The sequence below is a fragment of the Podarcis erhardii genome (assembly GCF_964252035.2).
Source record: "Podarcis erhardii genome assembly, chromosome: 4".
In the NCBI taxonomy this organism is placed as follows: domain Eukaryota; kingdom Metazoa; phylum Chordata; class Lepidosauria; order Squamata; family Lacertidae; genus Podarcis; species Podarcis erhardii.
The window spans coordinates 74631163-74658437 of NC_138508.1; the positions used below are offsets into that span (position 1 = coordinate 74631163).

Genomic DNA, 27275 nt, shown 5'->3' on the forward strand with positions numbered 1-27275 from the left:
ATATCAGATTTAGCGTTGTGCCAAACGCTTTATTGTTCTTTGTGTTTTATCAGCAAAAAAACGTATTACAGTTTGGTCTCTTAACAGGGGTGAGAAACCTTTATATAAGGAGGGTGGTAGGTCTATGGGAAAGCTACATTGGGGACTACAGCTGATGGAAGGCAAAGCCAAGAACCAAAAATGGGCAGACGCACCTCTTCTCTCCCCCATTCTGTTCTTTCTGACACCCCTTTCTCTTTCTTCGTTGCTGCTTTTCCGACTTCCAGGCAGTTAGCTCTCCAGCTGCCCAACAGGGATACCCCTCTATCCTTCCTCTGCAGATGGGAAGGCATGAGAGCTTGTCTCTGTGCCTGCTGCGTAGTTTGCAGCTCCCAGGGGAAAAGTTGGGCGACTGGAAGCACACATTGTTGGCCGCTGTTTCCCAAGGAGCTGGGAGAGTGCCTTTAGGCAACAACACCCAATGCTTGCACTGCACCCAGAGGGAAAGACTGGGTGTAGGGAGCACGTCTTTGTTAGTCCTAGATCCCAAAGCTGTACAGAGTGCATTTGGGCTTTCAGCTTTCGCTGACCTCTCTCATGTGTTCCATTGAATAGGGTGGCTATGTGGACTAGATGCAGCAGATCTCATAGGATTTGGCTGTTGGCCACATTCATCACTTGAGCTTCACATTCCTCACTACTAGATGATAGGTTGATATTTTTTGGGAACAGTAGCTTGGGGAACTAACAACATAAATGGTGTTACAGAAGCATGATAATAATCATTAATCCACAATCAATTTGATAGATTGTGAGCACTGGAGTTGAATATTTCCACCCAATCCTTCTGGCGTGTGCAGGTGGTGCTGTGGTCTAAACCACTGAGCCTCTTGGGCTTGTTGATCAGAAGGTTGACGGTTTGAATCCACGTGGCAGTGGTGAGCGCCCGTTGCTCTGTCCCAGCTTCTGTCAACCTAGCAGTTCAAAAGCATGCCAGTGCAAGTAGATAAATAGGTACCCCTGTGGTGGGAAGGTAAACAGCGTTTGTGTGCGCTCTGGTTTCCGTCATAGTGTTCTTTTGCGCCAGAAACAGTTTAGTCATGCTGGCCACATGACATGGAAAGCTGTCTGTGGACAAATGCTGGCTCCCTTGGCCTGAAACTGTTATGAGCACCACACCCCATAGTAACCTTTGACTGGATTTAACCTTCCAGGAATCCTTTACCTTTTACCTTACTATCTTTATTAATATTTTTGGGCAATTTGTATTAGCTTTTAGTTTCTAGTTTCATTCTTCATGCTCTCATTGTGCTTTGTGAAACTCACAGTTTAGCTGGGAAACAAAACAACCACTTGGATCCGAGGACAACTTTCAGGCTTTGTAAGGTTGTTTCCCTTGCATCTCCAGTGACAGAACCAGTAATAACAGATTCTGGGTTCATATTAATTCTTACTGATCTGCTGCAGATAGAGCCTCAGTGCCACTTTGTTCAACAACCACATTGTGTTTTAGTAGTAGTAGATACTAGTAGTTATTAGTAGTCCCCAGTGAAATTGAATTTTATTGGCAGTGGGTACCATCATTGTGTGTGGCGCTTTAGTGAGTGACGTATAGCAAACTCTGCAGCCATTTGTTAACTCTTTGTCTAATCCAAACTTGTAGGTCGCGAATGGTCTGACTGGTCTAGTGAGCTGCGCATTCCAGGCGATGAATTAAAATGGAAATTCATCAGCGACGGTTCTGTGAATGGATGGGGCTGGCGCTTCACAGTTTATCCCATCATGCCGGCGGCCGGTGAATGTTTTAATTGCTTAATTGCACTAGCATATTTGTTCCTTTGTTTTTCACAGGGATCAGGGATAGTTGTGCTAGCAAGCTAAGAAACAACTTAAGCTAGGAGGAAAGAGAGAGCTTAAGTTAAGTCTGTGTTAAAGAAAATCTGGACTCCAGGTTGAGCTGATAATTGTCTATTTTTTAAGTTGTAAGGTGCCTCAGGGTGATTTATTTACATCAGAAGGCCAGGTCTCAAATAAATAGTACAAGCCCAAGTGTTAGACAGAGGAGTGGCTAATATTAATCCTGTTTCTGCCCATAGGTCCCAAAGACCTTCTTTCAGATCGCTGCATCCTTTCTTGCCCATCAATGGATTTGGTAACATGTTTGTTGGATTTCCGTTTGAATTTTGCTTCCAACAGGAGCATAGTTCCTCGCTTGGCAGCCTCGCTGGCAGCATGCGCACAGCTGAGTGCTCTAGGTAGGTGCAGTTTTGGAAAAGTTTCTAATTTGTATGTTTAATGGATTGCTAAGCCGATCTGCTTATATATATGTATCTTACGCATTTGTAGCTGCTGGTCACAGAATGTGGGCCTTACAGAGACTGCGGAAGTTGCTAACTACTGAATTCGGCCAGTCAATTAACATCAACCGAATACTGGGAGACAACGATGGCGAAGCACGAGCTATGGTAAGAAGCTCAGATTTCCAGTGGCACCATGAGTTCTTGAGTTTGCTCTGATGCTGGCGTAAATTGTAAGACACGAATAGCTCACAGCAACCTTCCTGTCATTAATCAAACATGTAATACCACACCACCTGGGGCTTTTTAAAGCTCTAGCAATGCTTTGAGTAATGTTTCGCTTGTCTTTTAGATACTTGACAGATGGTTTTCATACCATTTAGCAAGTAGCAGTCAAGAGAATTTCCTTCCTCTTCTCCAAATTATGATGAATTCTGTGATAGCAGCCACGTAACTGGGGGGTGGGGGGCAAGATAAATACTATTATTGATTTTTTTTAATATTACTGATATTTATAAGCTGCTCTGGGAGCCTTTTTTTTTCTAGAGTGGCGTAAAAACACTTTATACAGGAAAAAAAACTGCATTAGAGTTGGTTAGGCAGTACCTGCAAATCTTTTATAGTTACACAGATGAGTTCATTCACGACCCCCACCCCCAATCTAGTGATGTTTGGCAGTACAGTGGTACCTCGGGTCACATACGCTTCAGGTTACAGACTCCGCTAACCCAGAAATAGTACCTCAGGTTAGGAACTTTGCTTCAGGATGAGAACAGAAATCGTGCTCTAGTGGCATGGCAGCAGCAGGAGGCCCCATTAGCTAAAGTGGTGCTTCAGGTTAAGAACAGTTTCAGGTTAAGAACGGACCTCCAGAACGAATTAAATACTTAACCCGAGGTACCATTGTATAGGTTTACAACTTCTTCATTATAAAAGTGCAACCATTATCAAGTGCCACTTAGAAACTAATACTACTTTATTCTGCTTCTCCCCCCTACCCTAGAGTTTCACAGGCAGTGCCTTAGCTGCTCTTGTTAAAGGCCTTCCTGAAGCATTGCAACGGCAGTTTGATTACGAAGACCCCATTGTCAGAGGTGGCAAACAACTTCTCCACAGTCCTTTCTTTAAGGTAGGATGGCATGGGGTACAAAACGTGGAAGCCCAGAGCGGGGTCTCCTTAGCATTACTTAAGGGGAAATTTGTCATTACAATCCTAACTATGCTACGTGGATAAAGGGGGAGAGAGGTGGGGGGAGATGTTCCTACAAGAAAAGAAGAAAGCCATATCTTTTAAAGAGAACTTTAAAAATGTTTTCACCTGAAGAACAGCCAGCATATTACTGCCTGGTCTTGCTGAAGCCCTTGTGCTTTCGAACTATGTTGTTTTTATTTGTAGGTGCTTGTAGCTCTTGCTTGTGATCTGGAACTGGATACCCTTCCCTGCTGTGCAGAGACACACAAATGGGCTTGGTTTAGGAGATACTGCATGGCTTCGAGAGTTGCTGTAGCCCTTGATAAGAGGACACCATTGCCTCGCCTCTTCCTTGATGAGGTACTTGGAGAACTGGTTCAGCTTCATGCTTAAGAGTGTGTGTGTAAAGGTAAAGGGACCCCTGACCATTAGGTCCACTCGTGGCCGACTCTGAGGTTGCGCGCTCATCTCACTCTATAGGCCGAGGGAACCGGCGTTGGTTCGCAGACAGCTTCCGGGTCATGTGGCCAGCATGACTAATCTGCTTCTGGCGAACCAGAGCAGCGCACGGAAACAACGTTTACCTTCCCGCTGGAGCGGTACCTATTTATCTACTTGCACTTTGACATGCTTTCAAACCGCTAGGTTGGCAGGAGCAGGGACAGAGCAACGGGAGCTCACCCCGTCGTGGGGATTCAAACTGCCGACCTTCTGATCAGCAAGTCCTAGGCTCTGTGGTTTAAGCCACCCGCGTCCCTAAGAGCATGTGTGTACACACATATGAAAAAATGTATTATCATGGACAATGGTGCAAGCATGCAGACATTTAAGTACATATGCCAAATAAGACCACCAGGATATATCGTTTGAGAACTTCCAATATTTGGCCTAGTTAACAGCTCCTTCACTCTTTCAGTGGAGATTCCAGTGCCTGATTGGCTGCTATTACTGTCAAGGAAAATTCAAACCATGAAGAAAACTGCACTTTCTTTAACCAGTCACTAAATTGTGCGGTTTATATTGCAGGTGGCCAAGAAAATTCGAGAACTAATGGCAGATAATGAAAATATGGATGTTCTGCACGAGAGCCATGATGTTTTTAAGCGAGAGCAAGATGAACAGCTTGTACAGTGGATGAACAGGTAAGCTGAAAACGTCTAGTTTTTTTGGGGGGGGGGTGAGGCAGGGTGTTAAAGTGTTGGTACTGCATTTCGTCTTTGGAATATATGAAAAGTTTGAGGGAATACGGAATTTCAGGTCTTCTCTTCTCAACAGGCGACCGGATGATTGGACGCTTTCTGCTGGAGGCAGCGGGACTATTTATGGCTGGGGCCATAATCACAGAGGACAGCTTGGAGGCATAGAAGGTGCTAAGGTCAAAGTTCCTACTCCCTGTGAAGCCCTTGCCACGCTTCGGCCAGTGCAGTTGATTGGCGGAGAGCAGACACTTTTTGCAGTGACTGCTGATGGGAAGGTAAGATGATGTTAATGTCAACCTGAGCCGTTGACATTGAAATTGTCTGTGAAGCAGGAAGGGAACATGCTCAGTGAATGAAAAGAAAGATTTGCAAACTTCTAAAGAAAAACGTTTGTTATGTGAGATCAGAGCTACAAAGCCAGTGACGATCACAGGAAACCCCTCTAGGTTCCAAGCTCTGCAGCAATATTGGCAATTAAGCATGAGGCATAAATCACCACACAATTCGTTTAGAGCTTTCGTTGTATCATGAATATGGAGATTGTATATTGAAAACTCTAATCTGCTAGAACTATAGTCATAGTTTGTTTGGTTTTGTTTTGTTTAGACAGGCCACAAGCCACTAACTGGTTGTTGTGGCAGGGTCTTATGAAGGTGGATGTAATGCATTTTATCTTCTTTTTACGTTTTTAAATGGTTTTAAGTGTTCAAATTCAGTGCTGTTTTAACAGGGTAACTTACTTATTTGTTTTAAAAATATTTATGCTGATTAGTGTGTTTTTAGTTGTACGTGCTTTAATTCACGTGAGCTGCCTTGAGTTCTGCGCTGGGAGAAAGGTGGGATATAAACAAACAAATGCACCATAAAAGCGGATTCATGAGAACTACAAAAAGAGGAAAGCTGCTTCATAGAACATAAGAACCAATTATTATTGTTGCCTGTGCAGTGTGATTGCACATTCTGTGTGATTTAATTCCCTTGCTGTATCAATTCATATTTTTAAAAAAGCAATCAGGTGAATGGCAAAGTTATTTTCTTGAAATCCCCCCTGTAGCAGTGTTGTGGGGAAGAACTAAATACTCCACCTATTCCTTACGGTTTCTGTCTGAAACTTGACCATGCAGAAGAGCTGAGTGTGCTCCACAGAGTACCTAAGAATCAGCCCGAAATATATAGCGTAAGAAGGCTGAGAGCGTCTGCACAACACAGATCATTTCCAAACAAATAGCTACAAAGCTCATCCTTTCCATGTGACTAACAATGCAGGTCTCCATAGAACTGTATTCATGCAAGTAGGGTTTCCTCAACCCTACCTTAAGCCTCTTGATCCCCTCTTCTTGCTGCATAAACAACGGCACTCAAAGCATGAATAGCAGAAACAGAATGAATGATACAACAAACTCATATGATTGACAGATCCTTTCTTCTTTTTAGTTATACGCCACAGGATACGGGGCAGGTGGAAGGCTTGGAATTGGGGGGACAGAGTCCGTTTCTACTCCAACGTTGCTAGAGTCCATTCAGCACGTCTTTATAAAGAAAGTTGCTGTGAATTCTGGAGGAAAGCACTGTCTGGCGCTGTCTTCTGAAGGAGAAGTCTATTCCTGGGGAGAGGCAGAGGATGGCAAGCTGGGTCATGGCAACCGAAGGTAAACACAGTAAATTTTTAACTGGAGAATATATTATAAGCACATGGGAGGCATTGCAGAATCTTAAAACAGAGGAAAATGTGTGCCTCTGTGTGAAACTTTGGCTGAATGGACTCCTGCTCCATGCAGTCTCTCATGCCATTTCACAGGATGGGAATGGAATGAAACACTTGACCTCTGTGTTACGATCCTCTATTTGCAGACAAAACGCTTGTTTAGGGGGTGGTTTATGCTGTGAGATTTTTTCAAGCTATGATTTAATGATTCCCACCGCCGTCAGTTACTTTGCTATATTTACACTATATAAATAAACTGGGTACTCATTTTCATTTTGTTTTCTTTTTTAGTCCTTGCGATCGTCCTCGAGTCATTGAATCCCTGCGAGGCATAGAAGTTGTTGACATTGCAGCGGGCGGAGCGCACAGTGCATGCATTACTGCCGCAGGGGATCTTTACACGTGGGGCAAGGGAAGATACGGACGACTTGGCCATGGGGATAGTGAGGATCAGCTGAAACCGAAATTGGTGAGATGGTGTCGTATGCTTCAGTCACTTTTTTAAAAAAATGGTTACAAAAGCCTCCTATTTATTACGGTGGAGGTTGAAGTTTTCAGATTGGGCTATTCCTCTTGCACAAGACTCAGGCAGGAGCAGAGAATTATGGGAGGTAGACTGCTTCTCCTCCTGCCTGGACAGAGCAGTTTGACACTCCTGGCTCTCACTGTTTTACTGTTTTCTGATCAGTTAAGTCTTCTCCTTTTCTGATATTCCTCTTTATTTATTTATTTATTTCTCTGTTACTTTGCCTGTATTTTGGTTCCCTTCTGTGTCTTTCCTTACATTTGTCCACTGCTGAGGTAAAATTAAACAACAGCAACAAACCTTTCCTCCCTACTGTACGTCTTTCACTGTCCTGGGTTCATTGATTTTCCCTCGTTTCTTACTTATTTCAGTCCCATTACCATTTCTTTTATTTTTTCTTCGTTCCTTCTCCTCCTTTGCTGCCCATCGCCACTTTGGCAGTTAAACGCCATTTACTTCAACGAAAAAGCCTGCTGGCTTTTGGGGGTGTGGGAACCACAGCCCAGTGCTCAGGAATAATTCATCTTCTAGTCTCCCTTTGGCTGCATGCACCTTTCGCTGTTGGGAATATGCACACACGCCCAAGCTGAACAGGATTTTAACTCCTGAACATAGCTGTCAACAAAAGTCATTAAAAACTTTCCTAAACAGGGCTGCCTTCAGATGTCTTATGAATGTCAGGTAGTTGTTTATCTCTTTGACATCTGATGGGAGGGTGTTCCACAGGGCGGGTGCCACTACCAAGAAGGCCCTCTGCCTGGTTCCCTGTAACTTGGCTTCTCGCTGTGAGGGAACCGCCAGAAGGCCCTTGGAGCTGGCCTACATAATGAGGGGACCTACATAAGGGACGCGGGTGGCGCTGTGGGTAAAACCTCAGCGCCTAGGATTTGCCAATCGCATGGTCGGCGGTTTGAATCCCCGTGGCGGGGTGCGCTCCCGTCGTTCGGTCCCAGCGCCTGCCAACCTAGCAGTTCGAAAGCACCCCCGGGTGCAAGTAGATAAATAGGGACCGCTTACCAGCGGGAAGGTAAACGGCGTTCCGTGTGCTGCGCTGGCTTGCCAGATGCAGCTTGTCACGCTGGCCACGTGACCCGGAAGTGTCTGCGGACAGCGCTGGCTCCCGGCCTCTAGAGTGAGATGAGCGCACAACCCTAGAGTCTGTCAAGACTGGCCCATACGGGGCAGGGGTACCTTTACCTTTACCTTTACCGTTACCTTTACCTTTACCGTTACCGTTACCGTTACCTTTTTACATAAGTTAGTGTCCATTTTGTTTTATTTTTTGCTGCCTAAAGCTCAGGTTGTTGAGATTTCTTTACTAAAAAAACTCCTTGCCTGTCTTCTAGGTGGAAGCACTCCAGGGCTACCGTGTGATTGACATAGCCTGTGGCAGTGGAGATGCACAGACACTCTGCTTGACGGATGATGATACTGTTTGGTCATGGGGAGATGGAGACTATGGGAAACTTGGGAGAGGCGGCAGTGATGGCTGCAAAGTACCGATGAAGGTATTTTGAGTTTCAAACTTTTGAAATAAGAGAGACAGAACTCGACAACCTGTAAATAGAACAGATTTTATTTTATGTTTGGCATAAGCTAGCTGAGTTATGGAATTATGAATGCTATGACTTTTATATGTGCTGTTGAGTTAAAAGTATTCCATGAAAATATTTTAATTTTTTTGAGATGCTTTGCTGACATTTCAAAATTTCCTATTAGTGTTTGAGTATGAAATTGCCATGCCCTTGATAAAAGGGACCATAACATTTGCACCATGGTTAAGAATCACTTTGCTATATATTACTTTTTGGGTTAGAATGATCGTTAGCTGTTACAAATCAAAAGTTATGCAAGTGTCTTAACAGCATGAATTTTTACATACTGACATCCAGTGGGGATTTATTGTTCCACCAGCATAGTTACCAAGATATTTCCTTCCATTTCTTAAACAATACACATAAGAGGAAGTCTTAAGAGAGGTGCAATGTCATTTCCATCACAAAAAACATCTGTACACCAATCTGTTACCATTTCAACAAATTCTAAGACTCTAAGACTTTGACAGATAGATTCTCAAAATGTGATTTATAAGAGTATGCAGAAGTCTCTTGAGGGTTTCATCCTCCTTTTTTTGCTATTACAATATTTTGTCTCTTTGGGCCTGTTCATCCCTCTCCAAAAAGTTTAAATCAAAATTTCAAAATCCACCATAGTGTCTAGTTAAAGTAGTCAGAAAAATTTCCTTGTTTTTGGTATATTTTGCTTGTTATATTCCCACTACTTCAGTAAAGTCAAGTGTATCCTTCTCTTTCTAAATCTCTAATGCACTTCTTGTCAACTTTCTTTGTGAGATTTTACCATATGCTATCACCAACCTGCTTGGAGATCTCTTTGGGAGAATAACATTGTCAGTTGTCTCCAGATGTTGATTTCATTTCCTTAGTTTATTTTTTTCTGTGGGCGATTGAATAGTACCTCTTTAAAACAAGCCCTCAGGAGAAAATAGTTAGAGTGGTGAGAATCAGATCATTTAAAATTATTTCTCTTAAGTTACTATAATAAAAACTTATTTTAGTCAACATTAAAATCATTATCTGACTAAGAATGCCAGTTTATTTTTAAGCTGTGTCTATATGCTGTGGGCTATGAAGTTATCCTGTCCTTTCAGTTACATTCAAACATTTCTTCCCTAGATCGATTCTCTCACAGGAGTTGGAGTAGTCAAAGTAGAATGTGGCTCACAGTTTTCTGTAGCCCTTACTAAGTCTGGAGCAGTCTATACCTGGTAAGCGAGCCAGTGATTGCGGATGAATTCATATGTGAAATGTAAAAATAGTTCTATGTGGTTCTTGGTTTTCTTTCTGCAAAAGCACCATCAGGTTATACTGGTTTTGATTTCACTTAACGTTAATTTTAAAAATGCTATTTTGAAAACAAACAAAGAACAAGTGGTACTTTATCTTAAATTTGTTCCCAACAGATACTGCATTGCAAAGCCACTTTTATTTAATACAAAAACTAAGAGGCTTTTGTGAACAACCTATCTAGCATTTTGCCGGTTAATTCTAGGAGAGGAAACTTAAGATCTGAGTGCCCTAATTCATCCAAGTCAGGCTAGTCTAACAAAGAATTGCCAATTGATTGAAGAGAAAACAAATGCACTGATTGAAACTTGTGTTGCGATTACAGGGGCAAAGGAGATTACCATCGATTAGGGCATGGATCAGATGATCACGTCCGGAGACCTCGCCAGGTCCAGGGGTTGCAAGGAAAGAAAGTCATTGCTATTGCAACTGGCTCTTTACACTGTGTCTGTTGCACTGAAGATGGTATGTAAAAAACCAAACAAACCCCACCCTCTTCCGTCCTGTCTCCCATGACTGCTTTTATTTTGAACGTGGTAGGGAGAAAGGAAAAGATGTTCCAATTATGAATAATGAAGCATCTTTGATGCAGATATATAATTGTGATATAAGAGAACAGTGTACCTCTGATCAACAGTTGCTACGAGATAAAATGTTGAGGAAGGAAGGCTTCAAGTCTTGCAACATGCCAGATTTAACTGAGATATTCCTTGCTCTGATCCAGTAGGTTCCCTAAGCTCTCAAGGGGGACCAAAGCAGACATTACATGGCAAGTTTTGTATCAATATCTTAATGGGTTGGGGTTGGCTTTTTAAATTAAAAGCAGCATTAGGAGGCTGTGACAGGAAAAAGGAGGACGGCTATTTAACAAGCATACATGGGATGCTGTTTTATACTGACCCAACTGTCCATGTAGCTCAGTATTGTCCACACGAACTGGCAGGACCTGTTCATGGCTTTTGGGCAGGAATCCCTCCCAAATTTACCTGGAGATGCCAGGGGTTGAGTCTAGGACCTTTTGTATGCAAAGCAGGTGCTCTGCCACTGAATGGAGGCTCTTCCACGAATAAATGTACATACTCACAAGCACAAATAAATAAGTAAGGCAGATGTGGCCCATTGGAACATTTCATGCCCAGATTATCTCTCAGTGACTTTGTATGCAAATGCCATTACATTATTCCCACTCGATTAGCACTCTCCCAGCACAATCCAAACCTGGGATCCACGGGGTTAATAAAGTTTGGAGTCAGCAGATCTTGTGCTTTCTTGTCCCTCACACCAACTGAGCCAGAGCTACACTGGGCTATGTCCCTCCCCCCAGTTCAGCAGGGGCTTAGCCACTAGAACAGAAGCTGCAGGAACTTTACACCAATATGAGTCCCCCAAAAGAAGTGCTCTGGGACATGGCAAAGAGAGATGTACACCTATTCCAAATGTGGTTCAGTTCAGTCATGCAACCTATGGCCTTATCATCAAAATTTGGACCCACACTCACCTGCTGATGGTAGCTCCTCCTGGAGGCTCTTGCATGGAGTTTTGAGTTAAGGGTAAAAGCCTAAGTTACACCAGCTTCCTGTAGTTAGCATTGCTCTGCAAATCCTTTCTCTGCATTCAACTATTTACTTCAGTTTGTTTTCCACATAGGAATATATTAGCACTAAGTCGCTCCAAATTACTTTTTAAAAGATTGTGCTTTTAATAATAATAATAAAAACGTTTAAATGTTGATATTGGTATGTTGAACTGATCTACGTTGTCTATTCTTGTGACTTTTTATACTGGTCATGATTTGGTGGCGAAATAACGATTTTGATTATCTTAGGTGAAGTATATACTTGGGGAGATAACGATGAAGGGCAGCTTGGAGATGGAACAACTAATGCTATCCAAAGGCCACGCCTGGTTGCAGCACTTCAGGGCAAAAAAATCAATAGAGTGGCCTGTGGCTCAGCACACACCTTAGCCTGGTCCACCAGCAAGCCTGCTAATGCAGGCAAGCTCCCTACCCAGGTAAAATTATGCTTTTTAAACCATATGTCTAAGCCAGGTGTGGGGACCCTTTGACTATCCATTTCTTGCTGCACTGCAATTCCCATCATCCCCAGTAAGCATGGCCCAATGGCCAGGGATGGGGTGGGTTCAGCAACATCTGGGCAACCAAATATTCCCCACATCTGGTTCAAACTCTTGGGAAACTGTCTAAACTGTTAGCACTCTATGGCTCTGTGTTAATAATTATTGGTCCCCCCCCACTTACCCATTGGTAACATCTTCTTAGCGGCTGCCTACCATGATGGTTAAGGCTATGTTGAGTATTTTCCTGTTTCAGCTTTTTGGTCAAAAGTAGATTTTCTTTTTAAGTGGTTGAAAAGCCTAGGAGTGAGGCAGCACCATGTTGCTACGTCCGTATGAGATGTGGTTTTGTTACACCACTGAGGACAAAGCCATTTGAAAATGAGAGCAGCGCACCATTGTTCCCAGTCAGAAGGCACATGCCTAACAGAATACAATTGCAGTGCTCCAATAGTCAACCATATCTGGCTTTGTGACGACTTCACTGAGGGACAAGCGATGCTGAGGGTAAACAAACTAGTTAAGAATTTTGGAGACATTGGTGAAAAACCACTGAAAGGCTGTGCATGGGTTGGGTTTTTTTTTACATTGCAATAATAGGTAAAGTGAATAGCTTGGGCTCTGCTGTGTCTTTCCTGAGGCCCCTCTTGTGAGTTTTATACCTGTTCACACTGTAAAGCCATGGAAACTTCCTGAAAACTTGCATAAATCAAATGTGAGCTTTTGTCAATCCAAACTGCTTTGCAATGACTAATATGATGGGAGGAGCAACATCTGTGCCCTTGGATAGCAAGAAATTAGAAAAGTGCCAGAAGGATGTTTAAGTTTTACTACAAGAGCCATGAATATCTCGATGAAATATGGGATGGATATTGTGAGGGAGAGCAGAAGGATTGTTTTTTGGTTTTTTAAAACATGCTGTGTATTATGCAGTGTAGTCGTAATTTCACCAACATTGATAGGATACCTTTTCTGGCCCCTAACAGTATTCAAAAATTCCTTCTTGGCTATGCCATGTATAAACCTTTGGAGATAACAAATCTCAAGCAAAGGCAATATCTGGATATTCAGTAGATAGTCTAGCTAAATGGACTGTGCCTGATACTATCTCATTTAGCATATGACTTATTCAGTGCTCATTAAACTCTAACAACATGCTTGTTCCAGGTTCCTATGGAGTACAACCATCTACAGGAAATTCCTATAATTGCTTTAAGAAACAGATTGCTGCTCCTTCACCACATCTCCGAACTCTTTTGTCCTTGCATCCCTATGTTTGATCTCGAGGGACGCCTTGATGAAACTGGCCAGGGTCCTTCCGTGGGCTTTGATACGTTACGTGGAATTTTGATCTCTCAAGGAAAGGTATCTATCCCAACGTCAGCTTCTCCACTAAAAATGACCTTCTAAGAAAAATATGTCACAGTAGTGACATGCAAACGGTGCCCTAAGTTCTCTTCTGTACAGACCCAATTATCTTCTGTATGAACTTCACGGGTGCAGACGCAGGGAATCTTAATGACAAAGTTTCCCCCTGTTGCGTTTCTGTCCATATCTGCTTAACAGCATTTCACATTTTTACCAGAAAGCGGACTGCATCTTTTCCTCCTGAGTGAGTCAGACGCTAAGGGGAAATTTACATCTTCAGAATGTGATTGCCATTGCTTTGCTTACTTACTTATGGTAGAAGAAATCAAAATGGTAACAGTTGAGGTATCTTGTGGGTGTTCGTGTCCGGAGTCCTGAGACAGGGTGCCTGTAAGGATTCTGAGAAATGAAGTGTTGTTCACATGCTGCTCCTTTTTGTTTTGTTTTCCACTCTCGCACGTTGGCTGTTTGGAGATGGAACCCTTGTCGCTATATCTTTTGTCACTGAGTTCCAATCTGCTTGCTCCTTGTTTTTTCCTGACACATGGGGACAGGGACATCGGGACAGTCATTTGTGGCTGCACAGTTGGGATGAGGGCAGTTGTATGGAGCTTCCAATTGAACAATGGGAGTTCTTTTTTATTTAAAAAAACATGTTGCTACCTCTTTTGCCGACATAATGTTTATGCTGCTTGAAAATGGCTGTGGACTGATCCCGAGGAGGTTTCAGTAGCAATGCCAACCCCACCCGGCAAACATAACTCAAGAATAGGATTGCATTCTCAACACCTTATTTTCTCCTTTTTCTAGGAGGCGGCTTTCAGAAAGGTTGTGCAAGCAACTATGGTGAGAGATCGCCAACATGGGCCTGTGGTAGAACTCAACAGAATTCAGGTCAGAATGCTGTGCTCTCTGAGTGCCTTGAATATGAATCTGTTGTTGTACGAAAACTTTGCAGGGCTTTGTGCTCAGGCAATAGGCATGGTAGTTGTTATCATAACTGGTTAGAAAAAAGACGGCCCAAGAAGTTATTAGCATTACAAGTGCTCAGTTTGGGGGGGGGGTGAGCACTTGTAATCCTAATAACTTTGTGTGCTGCTGTCTTCTAACAAATTATGATGACAGCAGCCATGTTATGGTCCTTTGGAAAAGCTCCAAGTTGTATATTAAAAAATGTTTGGGAGGCAATAAGACACCTACGCAGATGTGATTCCAGCTCCATTTATGCGTGATAAAGGACTGAAATTGTGGCTACCTGATGCCCCATAAATAGGGTTTTATGTACATATACGGCCTGAACTTAATTCATTTTGTTAAAATATTCTCATCTGCTGTTCATTGTACAACAGGCCCAGAGCAGGATACACAAAGCATTATGAAATAAAACACCTATAGTAAAATCCCAACAAATATATTCTCAGCCTTAACCAGCCGGTAAATAGCTGGGCCAACAAAGGCTTTGTCAGCTGGTGAAACTGAGAAAAGTGAAGCCCATCTTTATCAGTGATGCACCTCAATGGTTGTGAATGGTAAAGATTGTGCAGCTCAGGCTTTCTAAAGTTAGGTTGTGTGCCTGGGTATCTCCTCAAAAGTGATGTTCAACAGACATGCAGCACCAAGCAGGCTGTGGCAGGTGAATTCAGACCTGATCTTTCACCAAATATGATTTCAGTGTTTGTGAGATGGAACCTTTTCTTCCAAGCCTAATTATGACCTCCTCTTTCAAAATCTGCCCCCTGCATGGCAATTAGGCTTTTAAGAAAAGCTTCCTTAGTGCCAATAGGAATTTTTTCAATGACTAATGGTTGTATAGGTGTTAGTGTGTGTGTGTGTGTGTGTGTGTGTGTGTGTGTGTGTGTGTGTGTGTTACACAGCTGGGGAAGGTTATCCTTCTACATGCCCCCCAAATCCCTCCCCAATGCAGCAATTAGATTTGTCTGGAGGAAAACTATGTGCTCCCCACACCCCCAAAGCTTAATTATTATACAAGGAGAGGTGAATGTCAGGAACAGTGATAGAGAATGGAATGGATTGATGGGGATGTGAGAGAGGGGTGGGATGGCTGTGTCCCCTACCACCATTGGCATGCTGCCCCCACAACAGATTTCTTCTGAGGGAATGCAGCCATTTTTTTGTGGGGGTGGGGGAGGGGAAGGGTCCCAAGCCTGACTTATAAAGTACTTAACGCTTTGAGTTAACATGCTGAAGAGAGTGCTTCTTAACCAATATCCAGTGAATGGCTTGGATCTGAAAATATAAGTGAACAAGGGCAAGTCGATGTAACAAAAGCTTGCCATTCCTTCCTCTCCCATGCAGCCATTTTGCTCCCTGGCTTAACTTCTAGAGGTACAGGGGATGAGGGGTAGCCTGGAAAATATGCAGTTGGGTAGACAATAATAATCATTATTTTATTATTTATATCCCGCCCGTCTGGCTGGGTTTCTCCAGCCACTCTGGCGGTGGCTTACAGAATATGTTCACAACACGTGATGAGGTGGATCAAGAGGGAGTTGCCCCCAAATCTCATGGGGCTCCTCCCAATTTTGAATGGTTCCTCCCTCTGTCAGCAACCTCTAAAATCTCACAGCAGGGAGGAGCAAACTTTTCTTCCATGAATTTTCTACTGTTCGTGTAATATTCTTTACTTATTTGTGAAGTTCATTTGTCGTGTTGGCTTTTATAGTGTGCTTGTTCTTTGTTTTGTTTTAAAAAAGGAAAGCTAACCTGAAAAGAACCAGGAAAGCCATCAAACGGCCACTCCTGTACTCTGTGTGTAGCTTTTTTTGTTTTGTTAAAGCCCTGGAGTCGGATATGATATAAAAAGTGTGCTTTCTCTCATCTTTGTACCTTTTATTCCCACATGATCTTGGGCTGCCTTTGCTTACATAGCTCGGGAGAACTTCAAATTGCCTTGAGTACTCTTAAGGCCCAGGAAACAAACATTTGGGCATCACATGGGGTCACATTGAGGAGGATGTGGGTTAGGAGAAGAACTTCCAGTGACGCGGGAAAGCTGAATGCCAAGCCTCAGGCCAAATGTGCCTTTTCAAAAGAAATTTCTTCAAAGGCTGAATATGAAGTATTGTTTTAATACACTGACGAAAACATAGAAAGGAAGCTTGGCTTGCTTTTGTGATATAATGTGGAGCATATTGCCAGGTCTACCTGAATGACAGAGTAGTCTGCTTGCCTGCCTGCCTTTGTGGAATAGAGAGGGGTGGGAGGACTGAATTTATGGCAGGGGTATGGTGGGAAATGCTCTAAATTTTGCATATGCTGTGAAGCGTAGAGGAATATTTTAACACCAACACTGCATTGGGATTTGGTCTGTCGTAAAGTTTAAACATTGCAATAGCCTTACTGTGGTTTTCAAAGAGAGGTCTAAGGTATGAGATGGAAAAAGCTTTTTTCCATAGGAAAACGTAAATGTTCTAAGGAACATCAGAACACTAAAGATCTCTACCTCTGTCCGTATCTCTCTACGGTCGTACCTTGGTTTTCAAACAGCTTAGTTCTTGAACGTTTTGACTCCTTAACGCCACAAACCTGGAAGTGACTGTTCTGGTTTGCGAACTATTTTAGGAAGCTGAATGTCCAATGGGGCTTCCACGGCTTCCGATTGGCTGCAGGAGCTTCCTGCAGCCAATCAGAAGCCATGCTTTGGTTTCCGAACATTTTGGAAGTCGAACGGACTTCTGGAACGGATTCCGTTCGACTTCCAAGATACGACTGTATAAGTATTGTTGACTCTATCCAGAAGTGATACTCGTGAATCTCAGGCAGAGTGTTCAATCCGTCTCTGGAGTCATCTTTCTTAACTGGGAATGCTGAATCTGGGGCCCAAACAACTGCGGAGCATTTATTACAGAAAAACAATTCAGGGGAAGTTGCAGGATTAAAAAGCAACTCTTGTGCTCTCTTAAAATAAGTTCTAGGGGTCGTCACTCCATCATTTCACTACCTCTTTTGGGTCACAATTTCCTCTATGTAGGTGCTGAGCTCTTTGTTATTTTTTTTTCATAACATGTATGCCTTCAAAAATTCCTTCTGAAATAAAGTCACTCCTTTGAGATGCACACACAGACAGAGTTTCAACATTACTACAAGTATCCGAGTACTGTTCATTAAGCATTAAGTGTTTGGTCTGTGAAATTTGAATTGTGTGATTAAGGTGTGCTTTCTTTCTTTTTACTATCAGGTAAAGCGTTCCAGAAGTAAAGGAGGATTGGCTGGCCCAGATGGCACAAAATCTGTCTTTGGACAGATGTGTGCTAAAATGAGCTCCTTCAGCCCAGACAGTCTTCTCCTACCTCATCGTGTTTGGAAAGTTAAATTTGTGGGTAAGTATTCCCCCCCCCACCCATATGTCTTAACTTGTCCAGCATTTTTCCCCCTTTTTCTTCAATAGTGTGTTTTGCAATAGAAGAGAAAAGTAGAAATGTAAAAAACGCATGAACAAGCCACCCCGGCAATTGTAGTAAAATTTTGTAAACTAGTTGTCAATAAAAATGATTCCATACTTGTCATACTCAAATAGAAAGCCATGCCAGCTAAACAATAGTTGTAAAAATCAAACTCGCAGTGCAAATGTACAGTGCCTTATGAATTGTATTTGGGGGAAAATGAATTTCAGATTAAATCTGAAATTAATTTAATTTAGGGCTGAACTTGGATTCTTATAGCCATGGTGAAATCAATTATTCATATTGGAAAGTTTTCCTTTGGTATTTTATTTAATATGTTGATCTGGTTCATGCAATGCAGAAAGCTGCATGAAAGTGCAAACTCTTGGAGAGGAGCTTGCAACTGCTTTGCTCCCAATCCCCCTAACCTGCCCTTCTTTCTGCAACCCTAGGTTTAGCTAAACCAAGGTTTGGCTTAGCATGTTGTCCCAACCATCGTGGATAAGCCTTTTCCTCATTAATTGTGGGCTATATCTAAGGCTTGTTCACAGTTACAGCTTGTTGTTGTTGTTTTGTTTTATGGGAAGCTATTTGCTAATTAAATAAATAATAACCCCTATTTGGGGACTTCCCTGGCTTTTCTGGCCCATGTAGGACCAGTCTGGATAGTTGGCCTTGGGGAAGATTTGACGTTTTCTCCCCACAAGCAGTTTTTGATCTGGGCTTCCACTGAAATGAGGCTGCATTTTAAGTAGTATTTTAATCTTGTTTTTAAGTTGTATTTTAATCAATTGTTTTTATACCTGATGTTAGCTGCCCTGAGCCCGGTCTTGGCCGGGGAGGGCGGGGTATAAATAAAATAAATAAATAAAATAACAGAAAATAACAGAAAACAAATACTTCTGCAACATATGAGTCCTGGTAGGACTAATGCATTCCTATGGCTAATAAATTCTTTGAAATTTGTTGCCTGTTCTGTCCCTGGAGATTGGAAGTGAGGCCAAAACAAACAAAAAACCAACACATTTGGGAATTATTCATTTGCACTCCATGTAATCCCCACCTGCAACCTGACATAGCTGTAAGTGGCTCTCAAATTAATTTATCCTTAACACTGAAGTTTATGCCTCTTCTTTTTTTTGCCTTAGGTGAATCTGTAGATGATTGCGGTGGAGGCTACAGCGAATCAATAGCAGAAATGTGCGAGGAACTTCAGAACGGGCTGACGCCACTTCTGATTGTGACTCCGAACGGACGGGATGAGTCAGGAGCAAACAGAGATTGCTTTCTCTTAAACCCTGCAGCAAAGTCTTTGTTGCACATGAACATGTTTCGTTTCCTGGGTAATTGCCACATCGACATTGCAACATCTTTAAAGTCTGTGCAAAGCTTTCATTGAATAACACGTACAAACTTCTCTCTTTGTCTTTAAAAAAATAGGGGTTTTGCTGGGGATTGCCATTCGGACCGGGAGTCCTCTAAGCCTCAACCTTGCAGAACCTGTGTGGAAACAGTTGGCAGGAATGAACTTAACCATCGCTGATCTCAGTGAGGCAAGCATAAGCTTATGTTCATCTGTGTAAATATTAGTGAAATGTAAGACCTTTGCTTGGTCTGGTTATTGCTACAGCTAGGGGGGCATGTTTATTGCCAGAAGCCTACTCTGTATTTGAATGGGTAAGATCCTGTTTTCCAGCTGTGATAAGAGATGGGATAGGAAAAGAGGGAGGGAGCGACGGGTGAGTGAGTGTGAGCCAGTGGCACACCCCACCTTAAATCACGTTGACAAATTAATGTCTGACTAGTGTGTAATTGCAGTTCACATTTGTGGATCTTGGTTACCCTTAGTCTGTAACCTAATACAGCTGAGTGGTGTGTGTGTGCGTAAGAATAAATTTCTGCTCTGCCACAGGTCAGCCCTCAGTTAAACTGTATTTATCTTAATCCAGACTTGAATGTTTCTGCTGGTGGTTCTGCCACTGGTGGCTTTCTGGGTGGAGAAGATGGTAGCTGCACACCAACTTTGGTAACACAAAATGGCTGCCATGGAGAATGTATGATTGCACAAAAATGGACAGAACCACCCCAACAACTTTATGCTTACCGTGGGAAGTCAGTTATGCCCTCTTGTTCTGATTATGGAGATCTCTCTCTCTCTCTCTCTCTCTCTCTCTCTCTCTCTCTCACACACACACACACACACACACACACACACGTGCTGCTGCTGCTGTCATTCTAACGACAACAGGAAGCATTCCTTAGTAACAGGAAATATATACAAGGTGTCCATGCCACTCCCATTTCACAAGTGTTGCTTAAAAAGAACCTGCACATCTTGTCCCATAGCTTTCTTTCTAGGAGGACTAAACGCTCGCTTTTTTTTTTTTTTTTTTTTTGAAGAAAATAAAATTCAGAATCTGGGTCGCCCTTCCAGGGGCAGTATGTGGTGCTTGGCAACCCTTGCTGAACACACATCCACTGTGTCTTCTGGATGTCATATCTTAGAAAAGAAGTTCCTTACGAAATAATTTCTTTTTGGAGATTTTCTATTTTGCTCATCTCTCTCCTATGTGTATTTTCATTTTCCTGTTATACTTAACAATTGCTGGAGCCCAGAATAGCTCTCCTATAATCTTCTGTACTTCAGTGACTGTCTGTGTGCCAACACTTCCTGCATAGGAATCTTCAGGTGACTCGCAAAAACAGGGCTTTATAACATCTCTGGCTGGTTTTTAGAAATAATTTTCCACTATCTTCTGCAATTCTGCAAGTGTGCAAGCTTGCTTACAGAACCATGAAGAGCCCATGTTGGATTTAGAAGTATTTTGTGGGAAAGGCTTTACGTGGGTTTGTTTTTTTTCTGTTTGAAAGGTGGATAAGGATTTCATTCCTGGGCTTATGTACATCCGAGACAATGAAGCTACTTCCGAAGAATTTGAAGCCATGAGCCTGCCTTTCACAGTGCCAAATGCGAGTGGTCAAGACATTCAGCTTAGTTCCAAATATGCCCATATTACACTGGATAATCGTGCGGAGTATGTGAGGCTGGCGATAAACTATAGGTTTGTGGAACACTACTATTCTCCTGCTTTCCTCCCACGATCATTTGCATTTCCCCTAGAGCCCTGATCATGGGTTATCATGGGGGAAGTCTGTAGCTCAGTGGCAAAGCCTCGTGTCTCGCATGCGAAGAGACAGAGATTCAGTCCCTGCCATCTCTGTGTGGCGCTGAGACACTCCTGCCTGGAATCATGGAGAACTGCTGTCAATCAGTGTAAATAACGCTCACCTAGGTGGACCATTGATGTGACCCAGAGTTTCTCAAACTTGGGTCTCCAGCTACAGTTCCCAACATCCCTGACCACTTGTTCTGCTAGCTAGGGATGTTGGGAGTTGCAGTCCCAAAACAGCTGGAGACCCAAGTTTGGGAAACCCTGACCTGATATATAAGGCACCTTCCTATGTTCCTAAAAGCTCTCGGGATCATAGACCAGTTTATTATGAGTACTTGCTCCAGAATTCTTTTAAGCCTCTTTTCATTCCTCCTATAGATATAATTAACAAGCATATCAATGACTATCCCTTTCACTCATAAAATGTGTGTATTTTGGCAGACTTCATGAATTCGATGAGCAAGTCGCGGCAGTTCGGGAAGGGATGGCCCGCGTTGTTCCTGTTCCACTTCTTTCCCTTTTCACAGGATATGAGCTGGAAACAATGGTATGTATGTGCAGCCATCACTACTTCGGGGCAACTTAGTAAAAAAGTGAAAGGCAAAAGCCCAGGCCAAATATTAGTACAGGTGACTCCCTATTTACATGGGGTTTACATTCTGGCCTTCGTACAAAAGTGAAATCCGTGTAAATGGGGAGCACCTTCTGTACCTCTCGTGCAGAGATCTTCCTCAGAGCCCAAACGGGACATCGTCTTTGGGCTCTGAGGAAGGTCTCCTCATGGACCGGAGGCGTAGCAGGGCTTTGTTGAGGCTCTTCAAGTCTCCCCTCCACACTTCCAGCCTTCTGGTGTGGCACATGACTTGAACGCACGTAAATTGACGGCGGGGTTGCCTATATGTGCAGAGGCGGTTTTAGGGCTGCAGGACTAGTTCAGCTGCAGGGGGCAGCACAACATTGCTGGTGGAGCAGAGCGTGAGAGACGGGGGGGGGGGGTGCAGAATTTAATGGTGCACAGGGTGCCAATGAGATTTGAGAGCCCAAAGTATGTGAATCGGGACATTTCCTTGAACTTGTTATGTAGCAAAAGAGTTGCAGAAGGTTATGCCTTGTTATTGGCCAAAGGTTAAGATTACTCTGACTTACACAATTGCCCCATCGGCATGTGCTACAAGGGTTGCTTTGTGTACTTTTTTTTTTAAAAAAAAGCATGGATTAAACTTTGGGCCAAGTCATTGGCTTGCAGTCTTAGCGGCTGCTATATAATGGAGAGTGGGGGAGAATTGGCACAAGTCATCTGTTACTTCTGTCGGGAACAGTGAATTCCTTTTTGCTCCTTTCGGTTTGTAGGCCATCCTCAAAGGTGGGTATGCTTATGGCTGTAAAGCCAGGCTCTCCTGTGCAGTGCTAGTATGGCTACTGTGTAATACAGCTTTGCAGATACGTTTAAAAATGGCAACAACATATAGCTCTAAATATGCACTAGCTTGAACATACTTGCACACAGGTGAGGTGAGGAACTAAAACTGAGGACCTGGTAGGACTAACGGCAGCAAACCACTCCACGTTTTTCAATTCCTGGGCTCTAAAAATGGAATATGACATTCCAGCTTCAGGAAAAAATGCAAAATCTGAAGAGTAAAATTGAGTTAGGCTAGATGCTACTTTGAACTCTGATCCCACATATTTTCACATGCAGTATTAAGAATATGCATTCTCTGTTCAGTGGTCCTAAAAATCCATGTTTACCTTTAACATTACAGGATTTCAGGAAATAGTGGGGCACTTTTTTTAAATAGAAGACTCTCTTGTTTTTGCTATATTTTGAGCGATTACAAATTAAGAACCTTTTTTTTTTAAAAAAAAAATCACAAATACAGACAACCCCCAATTCACACAGGGGTGTCAGTGAAATTGTGTACATTTGAGCCACCATTGGAAAAGCCTGCAAACACCTTGTTCTGTCCCTGCTCCATTCCACCCCTTTTTGTGATGTTTCATGGACGCTTGTGGGTTCAGTGTGATGTGTGTTTGCGCACATGTGTAAATGTGCGTACACAATTTGAATGCTTAGACACATAAAAAATACAATATAAATGCATTGGTTATTTAATGCATTCGTTGAAAAAGAATTCTTCCTCTACCGAGGGTTTGTAAACATGGCTCCAAATTTTGGGGACTGGGGGAATTTCATATACACAACATTATCACTCATACTCACCTGATCTTAATGCATCACTGCAGACTAATCATTGTTATCAGTTGCTAAAAGCTCTCCATTTCTAATGTGCTTTAAAACACAGTTGTGATGATGCATAATAGTAAGCAGTAATGTTCTCACTGGGAAAAAACCAACATGAGCACACACTCATTTATGATAGATTCCCTTGGCATTATTCTGTTCTCTGCTTTCCCCCCGCAGGTCTGTGGAAGTCCAGATATCCCTCTTCATCTTCTGAAATCTGTGGCCACATATAAAGGGATTGAGCCCACCGCTTCTCTTATACAGTGGTTCTGGGAGGTGATGGAGTCCTTTTCCAACACAGAACGCTCTCTCTTTCTGCGCTTTGTGTGGGGCAGGACCAGGCTACCTCGAACAATTGCAGATTTCAGAGGCAGGGACTTTGTCATCCAGGTACGACATGGAGAGATCCAGATGGATTGTGGACTGCAATGAGTGCTAATGAAATTCCAGCCTGTACCATTTTTATTTATTTTTTTGATTACCATTGCTCCTTTTTCTCTTGGATTCTGCATGTACTGTATGAAATCCTTGTGTGTGCATGGTGCTCTACAAGAAAAGAACAGGCAACTCTTAACCTCCAGAATTGCCTGGAAAATTTGTACTTTTAGAGATTTTCTTGCTACAGTTGCAGTTTGCCCTTTCCTCTATAACTGCTGTTTAAATTTAGCCTGAATGCACTAGCTGGCTCCAAACTTACTGTACAATGCATTGTTTGTGATTACAGCATTAACAGACATTTCTTGATCTTATGATTTTTCTACTGAATAGGTGACTTGTGTTTCCACTGGCAACAGTTGCCTACTTTGAGGTGAACTTAAAAAGTTAAATATTTTTCGTGAAGGATTATTATTTTTTCATATTAATGGCTTAAGTCAGCCAATGACAAGGAGAGAGAGAGAGAGAGAGAGAGAGAGAAAAGGATGGCAAGATAGCGTAGGCCGAAAAAGTTCGGTTTTTAAAACAATGTTTAAGAAGGCATGTGGTGCACATAATAAGGAAGTGAAAATACAAATTGTAAGGGGGCTGTTTTTCTTGGTGAGAGGGAGAGGGGAAAAACACCCAAGTGTGTTCATATGATTTGCTGCAAAGGTGCTGTTTGTGGTGGCTGATTCAGCAAAACTGACATTTCCGTTTCTCTTTTGACCTGACAGGTTCTCGATAAATACAATCCTCCAGACCACTTCCTCCCAGAGTCTTATACGTGCTTCTTTCTGCTGAAGCTGCCTAGGTATTCTTGCAAACAGGTGCTGGAAGAGAAACTGAAATACGCCATCCATTTCTGTAAATCTATAGACACTGACGACTATGCCCGAATAGCGCTGACGGGAGAGCCGACCGCTGACGATAGTAGCGATGACTCGGACAACGAGGATGCAGACTCTTTTGCTTCGGATTCAACACAGGACTACCTGACAGGCCACTGAGCAGGGGGAATGCTCCTTGCCGGAGCTTGATGTTACGAGCACTGAGGCCAAAGCGCCACAACACGTAGCATTGAGCGGTGGGCCGTCGTAGTGAAGAGAGCAGAGAGGCATATAATAACCAGAGAACTACTAATTATTAACTGAACACAGGGAGCTTGCGTTACTCATTGTAGGAATGATGGCTGATAAATGAAGTAACTTCCTTTTAGAGTAAATGGGTGCCGTGAACGGGCACTGAACTGTCTATTTTGATAGCTGAAGGGTCCCCTTCTCTCCCCCCCCCTTTATGCTGCACTGCAGGTAGAACTTTGTGTTTACTGATGTGTTGTAAATGTTTATAAAATATTACTAGAGTAGAATTCCAAAAAAATTTAAAAAATTTAAATTGTGGGTGCAATAGGTTTTTTTTCTTCCAAATTAAGTGTTGTGTTCTTTGCATCTTCTTGATTGTATATTGGAACTACTGTGCAATGACTGAATAGTATTATAAATATTTCAATTAACTTTACTAGTTGTTTTGTTTATTAAAAGAAACTTTTTGGAACACTCCGTTATCAGTATTCCTTACGTTCACAAACTCAACGCCTCATTAACCTCACTCCACTTTTCAGTGTCTATATTTTAGCTTCTAAATATATACATAAATATATATAATGTATCTTGGACTGATAACTTTCTGTGCACTCCAGAATACTTAACATGGGAAATTTACTGTACATAATTGTGCAATGTATATGCAAAAATTATAATTTCCCACTGAATAAAACATCTGTCACAAACAGTTTAGTAGGGCTTTTTAATGTGAGAAAACTTCCACGGGATTTTGAGGTACCTAAAGATGGCTTCTAAAGAATCACTAGGTGCCTACATGAGACAAGTCAGATTGCTCAGCTAAAACTTAAAAGAATGAGACAAATCCAAGCTTATTCCTGAGGTTAGCTCCCAGACTAAAAGGTTGTGGTAGGCTTAGCTGTGAACTGGTGAGCTCCCATTCCCCCATTGTTTTTACTGCTTCTAAAACAGAGTTTTTAAGGGAGCACTGTTTGGGAAAAATTTCTATTAAAATTTCTTATCCCTATGGCTACTACTTTGTACTTCCCAGATAGTACAAGTGTCTGGATTAATCTTTCACCAAGGTTTATTCAGCTAAATTTGAGGCGATTGTGCTCCTAAGCTATGATTTTGCATGTTTCTTTTTAAGTCTTGCACATCAGTCACATGGCAAAATCAAATCTTTTATTTACTCCATGCTTTAAGTTTTTCTTTTTGGTTTTTTAAGGAACTGTAATTTGGCCATTATCAGTGATTTGCCTAGAGCGGTCAAATGGACACTTAGCTGGTATATAAATCACACTGTTCTGGCTTCATCATCTCAATTGTTTCTGAACCCGTGCTTTCACTAACAGTTTCTCTTAATTTTCTGTAGTTCAGGCACAGGAATATTGGACTGCTGTTCTGATGAACTAAACAATTTTTCTTTTTAGACTCTTTGGATAAACAAGCTGTGATTGTTGATCAGGAGTCTGATCTCTATAGTAGAATGTATTCTATTGTACTCTATAGTATTATGGGAATAGTAGGTTTGCGGAATGTAGGTTACTATGTTTTCATACTCAGAGTAGACCCACTGAATGAAAGGGCATGGCTTATTAAGGTCCATTCATTTGAATTGGCCTACACTGAGTATAACTTAGTTGGATACAACCCATGGTAGTCTTGCATATTTTTTTTCCATCTAACTCTGAAAGTGTTGACAAAAGGGTATTATTTATAAAATTTATTATATCGTCCTTCCAGAGGAAGCTCAGGTGGCAAGCATACATGTAATAAAAACATAATCAAAACTTTTAAAATGTTTAAAACCACCTGAAAACAATGAAATGCATAAGACATTTAGTCAAAGTGAATTCTTGTGAATGCACTCTAAAATGTGTTGCAATTGTAGCATGTGCTAAAGATAAAAGAATTTTTTTAAAAACTGGCTCCCACGGCTTCAAAAAATTAAATATACACAAAGCAGTGCATCTGCCATCTGTCAAAGTCATGATTTGTAATTTTTATATATATATATCAAACACAACCTCAAAGAAATATGCTGTCAGGTCAGTTAGAACTCAGCACTGTTGGAAAATAAAAAGGATCCCTTGATTATTTGAAAAGTGGAACAGTGTTTTAATCTTGGTGAGAGTTCTTCTTTTTTATTGTTAAAATTTGCCTTATCTGAAAACAAACAGCCTTATCGTATCCCAGAAGGCTAATCCTTAATTAGGGCTCATTGACAAAGTTCTGCTTTAATAATTCTTGCCTTGTTCACTTCTGGTACATTGCAATGAGCTTCCTAAGAGCTCCTTTAAAGCTTGCTAATCAGTGCCTATCATTTGACTTGTCACTGTGTTGGATTATTTTGCAAGAAGGGGTGCCGTTATTTTGAGGCAAAACTGGAAGCCATGCAGTAAGATTTCCTTAACCATCTTAGATTATCACATACAGTGGTGCCCCACAAGACGAACGCCTCGCAAGACGGAAAACCCGCTAGACGAAAGGGTTTTCCGTTTTGGAGGCGCTTCGCAAAACAAATTTCCCTATGGGCTTGCTTCGCAAGATGAAAATGTCTTGCGAGTTCCTGCTGGGTTTTTCCCCCCCCCTTTTCCTAAGCCCTAAGCCGCTTATCAGCTGATCCGCTAAAAGCTGCTAAACCGCTAATAGCGCTAATCCGCTAAGCTGTCAATGGGCTTGTTTCGCAAGACGAAAAAACCGCTATACGAAGAGCCTCACAGAACGGATTAATTTCGTCTTGCGAGGCACCACTGTACAGTACTTCTCT

At 42.2% G+C, this 27275-nt stretch overlaps 1 protein-coding gene across 6 annotated transcripts in view; it reads left to right on the forward strand.

Annotated features, from left to right (window-relative positions):
• Positions 1-24995, forward strand: part of HERC2 (HECT and RLD domain containing E3 ubiquitin protein ligase 2) — a 95955-nt gene extending 70960 nt beyond the window's left edge. For 5 of the 6 annotated variants that reach the window (XM_081858951.1, XM_081858953.1, XM_081858955.1 and 2 more), the window contains exons 72-89: positions 1643-1774; positions 2076-2234; positions 2326-2444; positions 3280-3405; positions 3673-3828; positions 4495-4610; positions 4744-4942; positions 6102-6316; positions 6664-6841; positions 8245-8406; positions 9592-9683; positions 10088-10227; positions 11588-11775; positions 13006-13203; positions 14017-14100; positions 17405-17546; positions 18758-18952; positions 19050-19993. In XM_081858951.1, the coding sequence (XP_081715077.1) occupies positions 1643-1774; positions 2076-2234; positions 2326-2444; positions 3280-3405; positions 3673-3828; positions 4495-4610; positions 4744-4942; positions 6102-6316; positions 6664-6841; positions 8245-8406; positions 9592-9683; positions 10088-10227; positions 11588-11775; positions 13006-13203; positions 14017-14100; positions 17405-17546; positions 18758-18952; positions 19050-19192 (2744 nt within the window). In that variant the 3' untranslated portion in view covers positions 19193-19993. Of the gene's footprint in view, positions 1-1642; positions 1775-2075; positions 2235-2325; positions 2445-3279; positions 3406-3672; positions 3829-4494; positions 4611-4743; positions 4943-6101; positions 6317-6663; positions 6842-8244; positions 8407-9591; positions 9684-10087; positions 10228-11587; positions 11776-13005; positions 13204-14016; positions 14101-17404; positions 17547-18757; positions 18953-19049; positions 19994-20480; positions 20672-21223; positions 21330-23204; positions 23418-24178 lie in introns of those variants that run through there. The other variant, XM_081858956.1, reaches the window with a different exon arrangement.
• The last annotated feature ends 2280 nt before the right edge of the window (positions 24996-27275 follow it).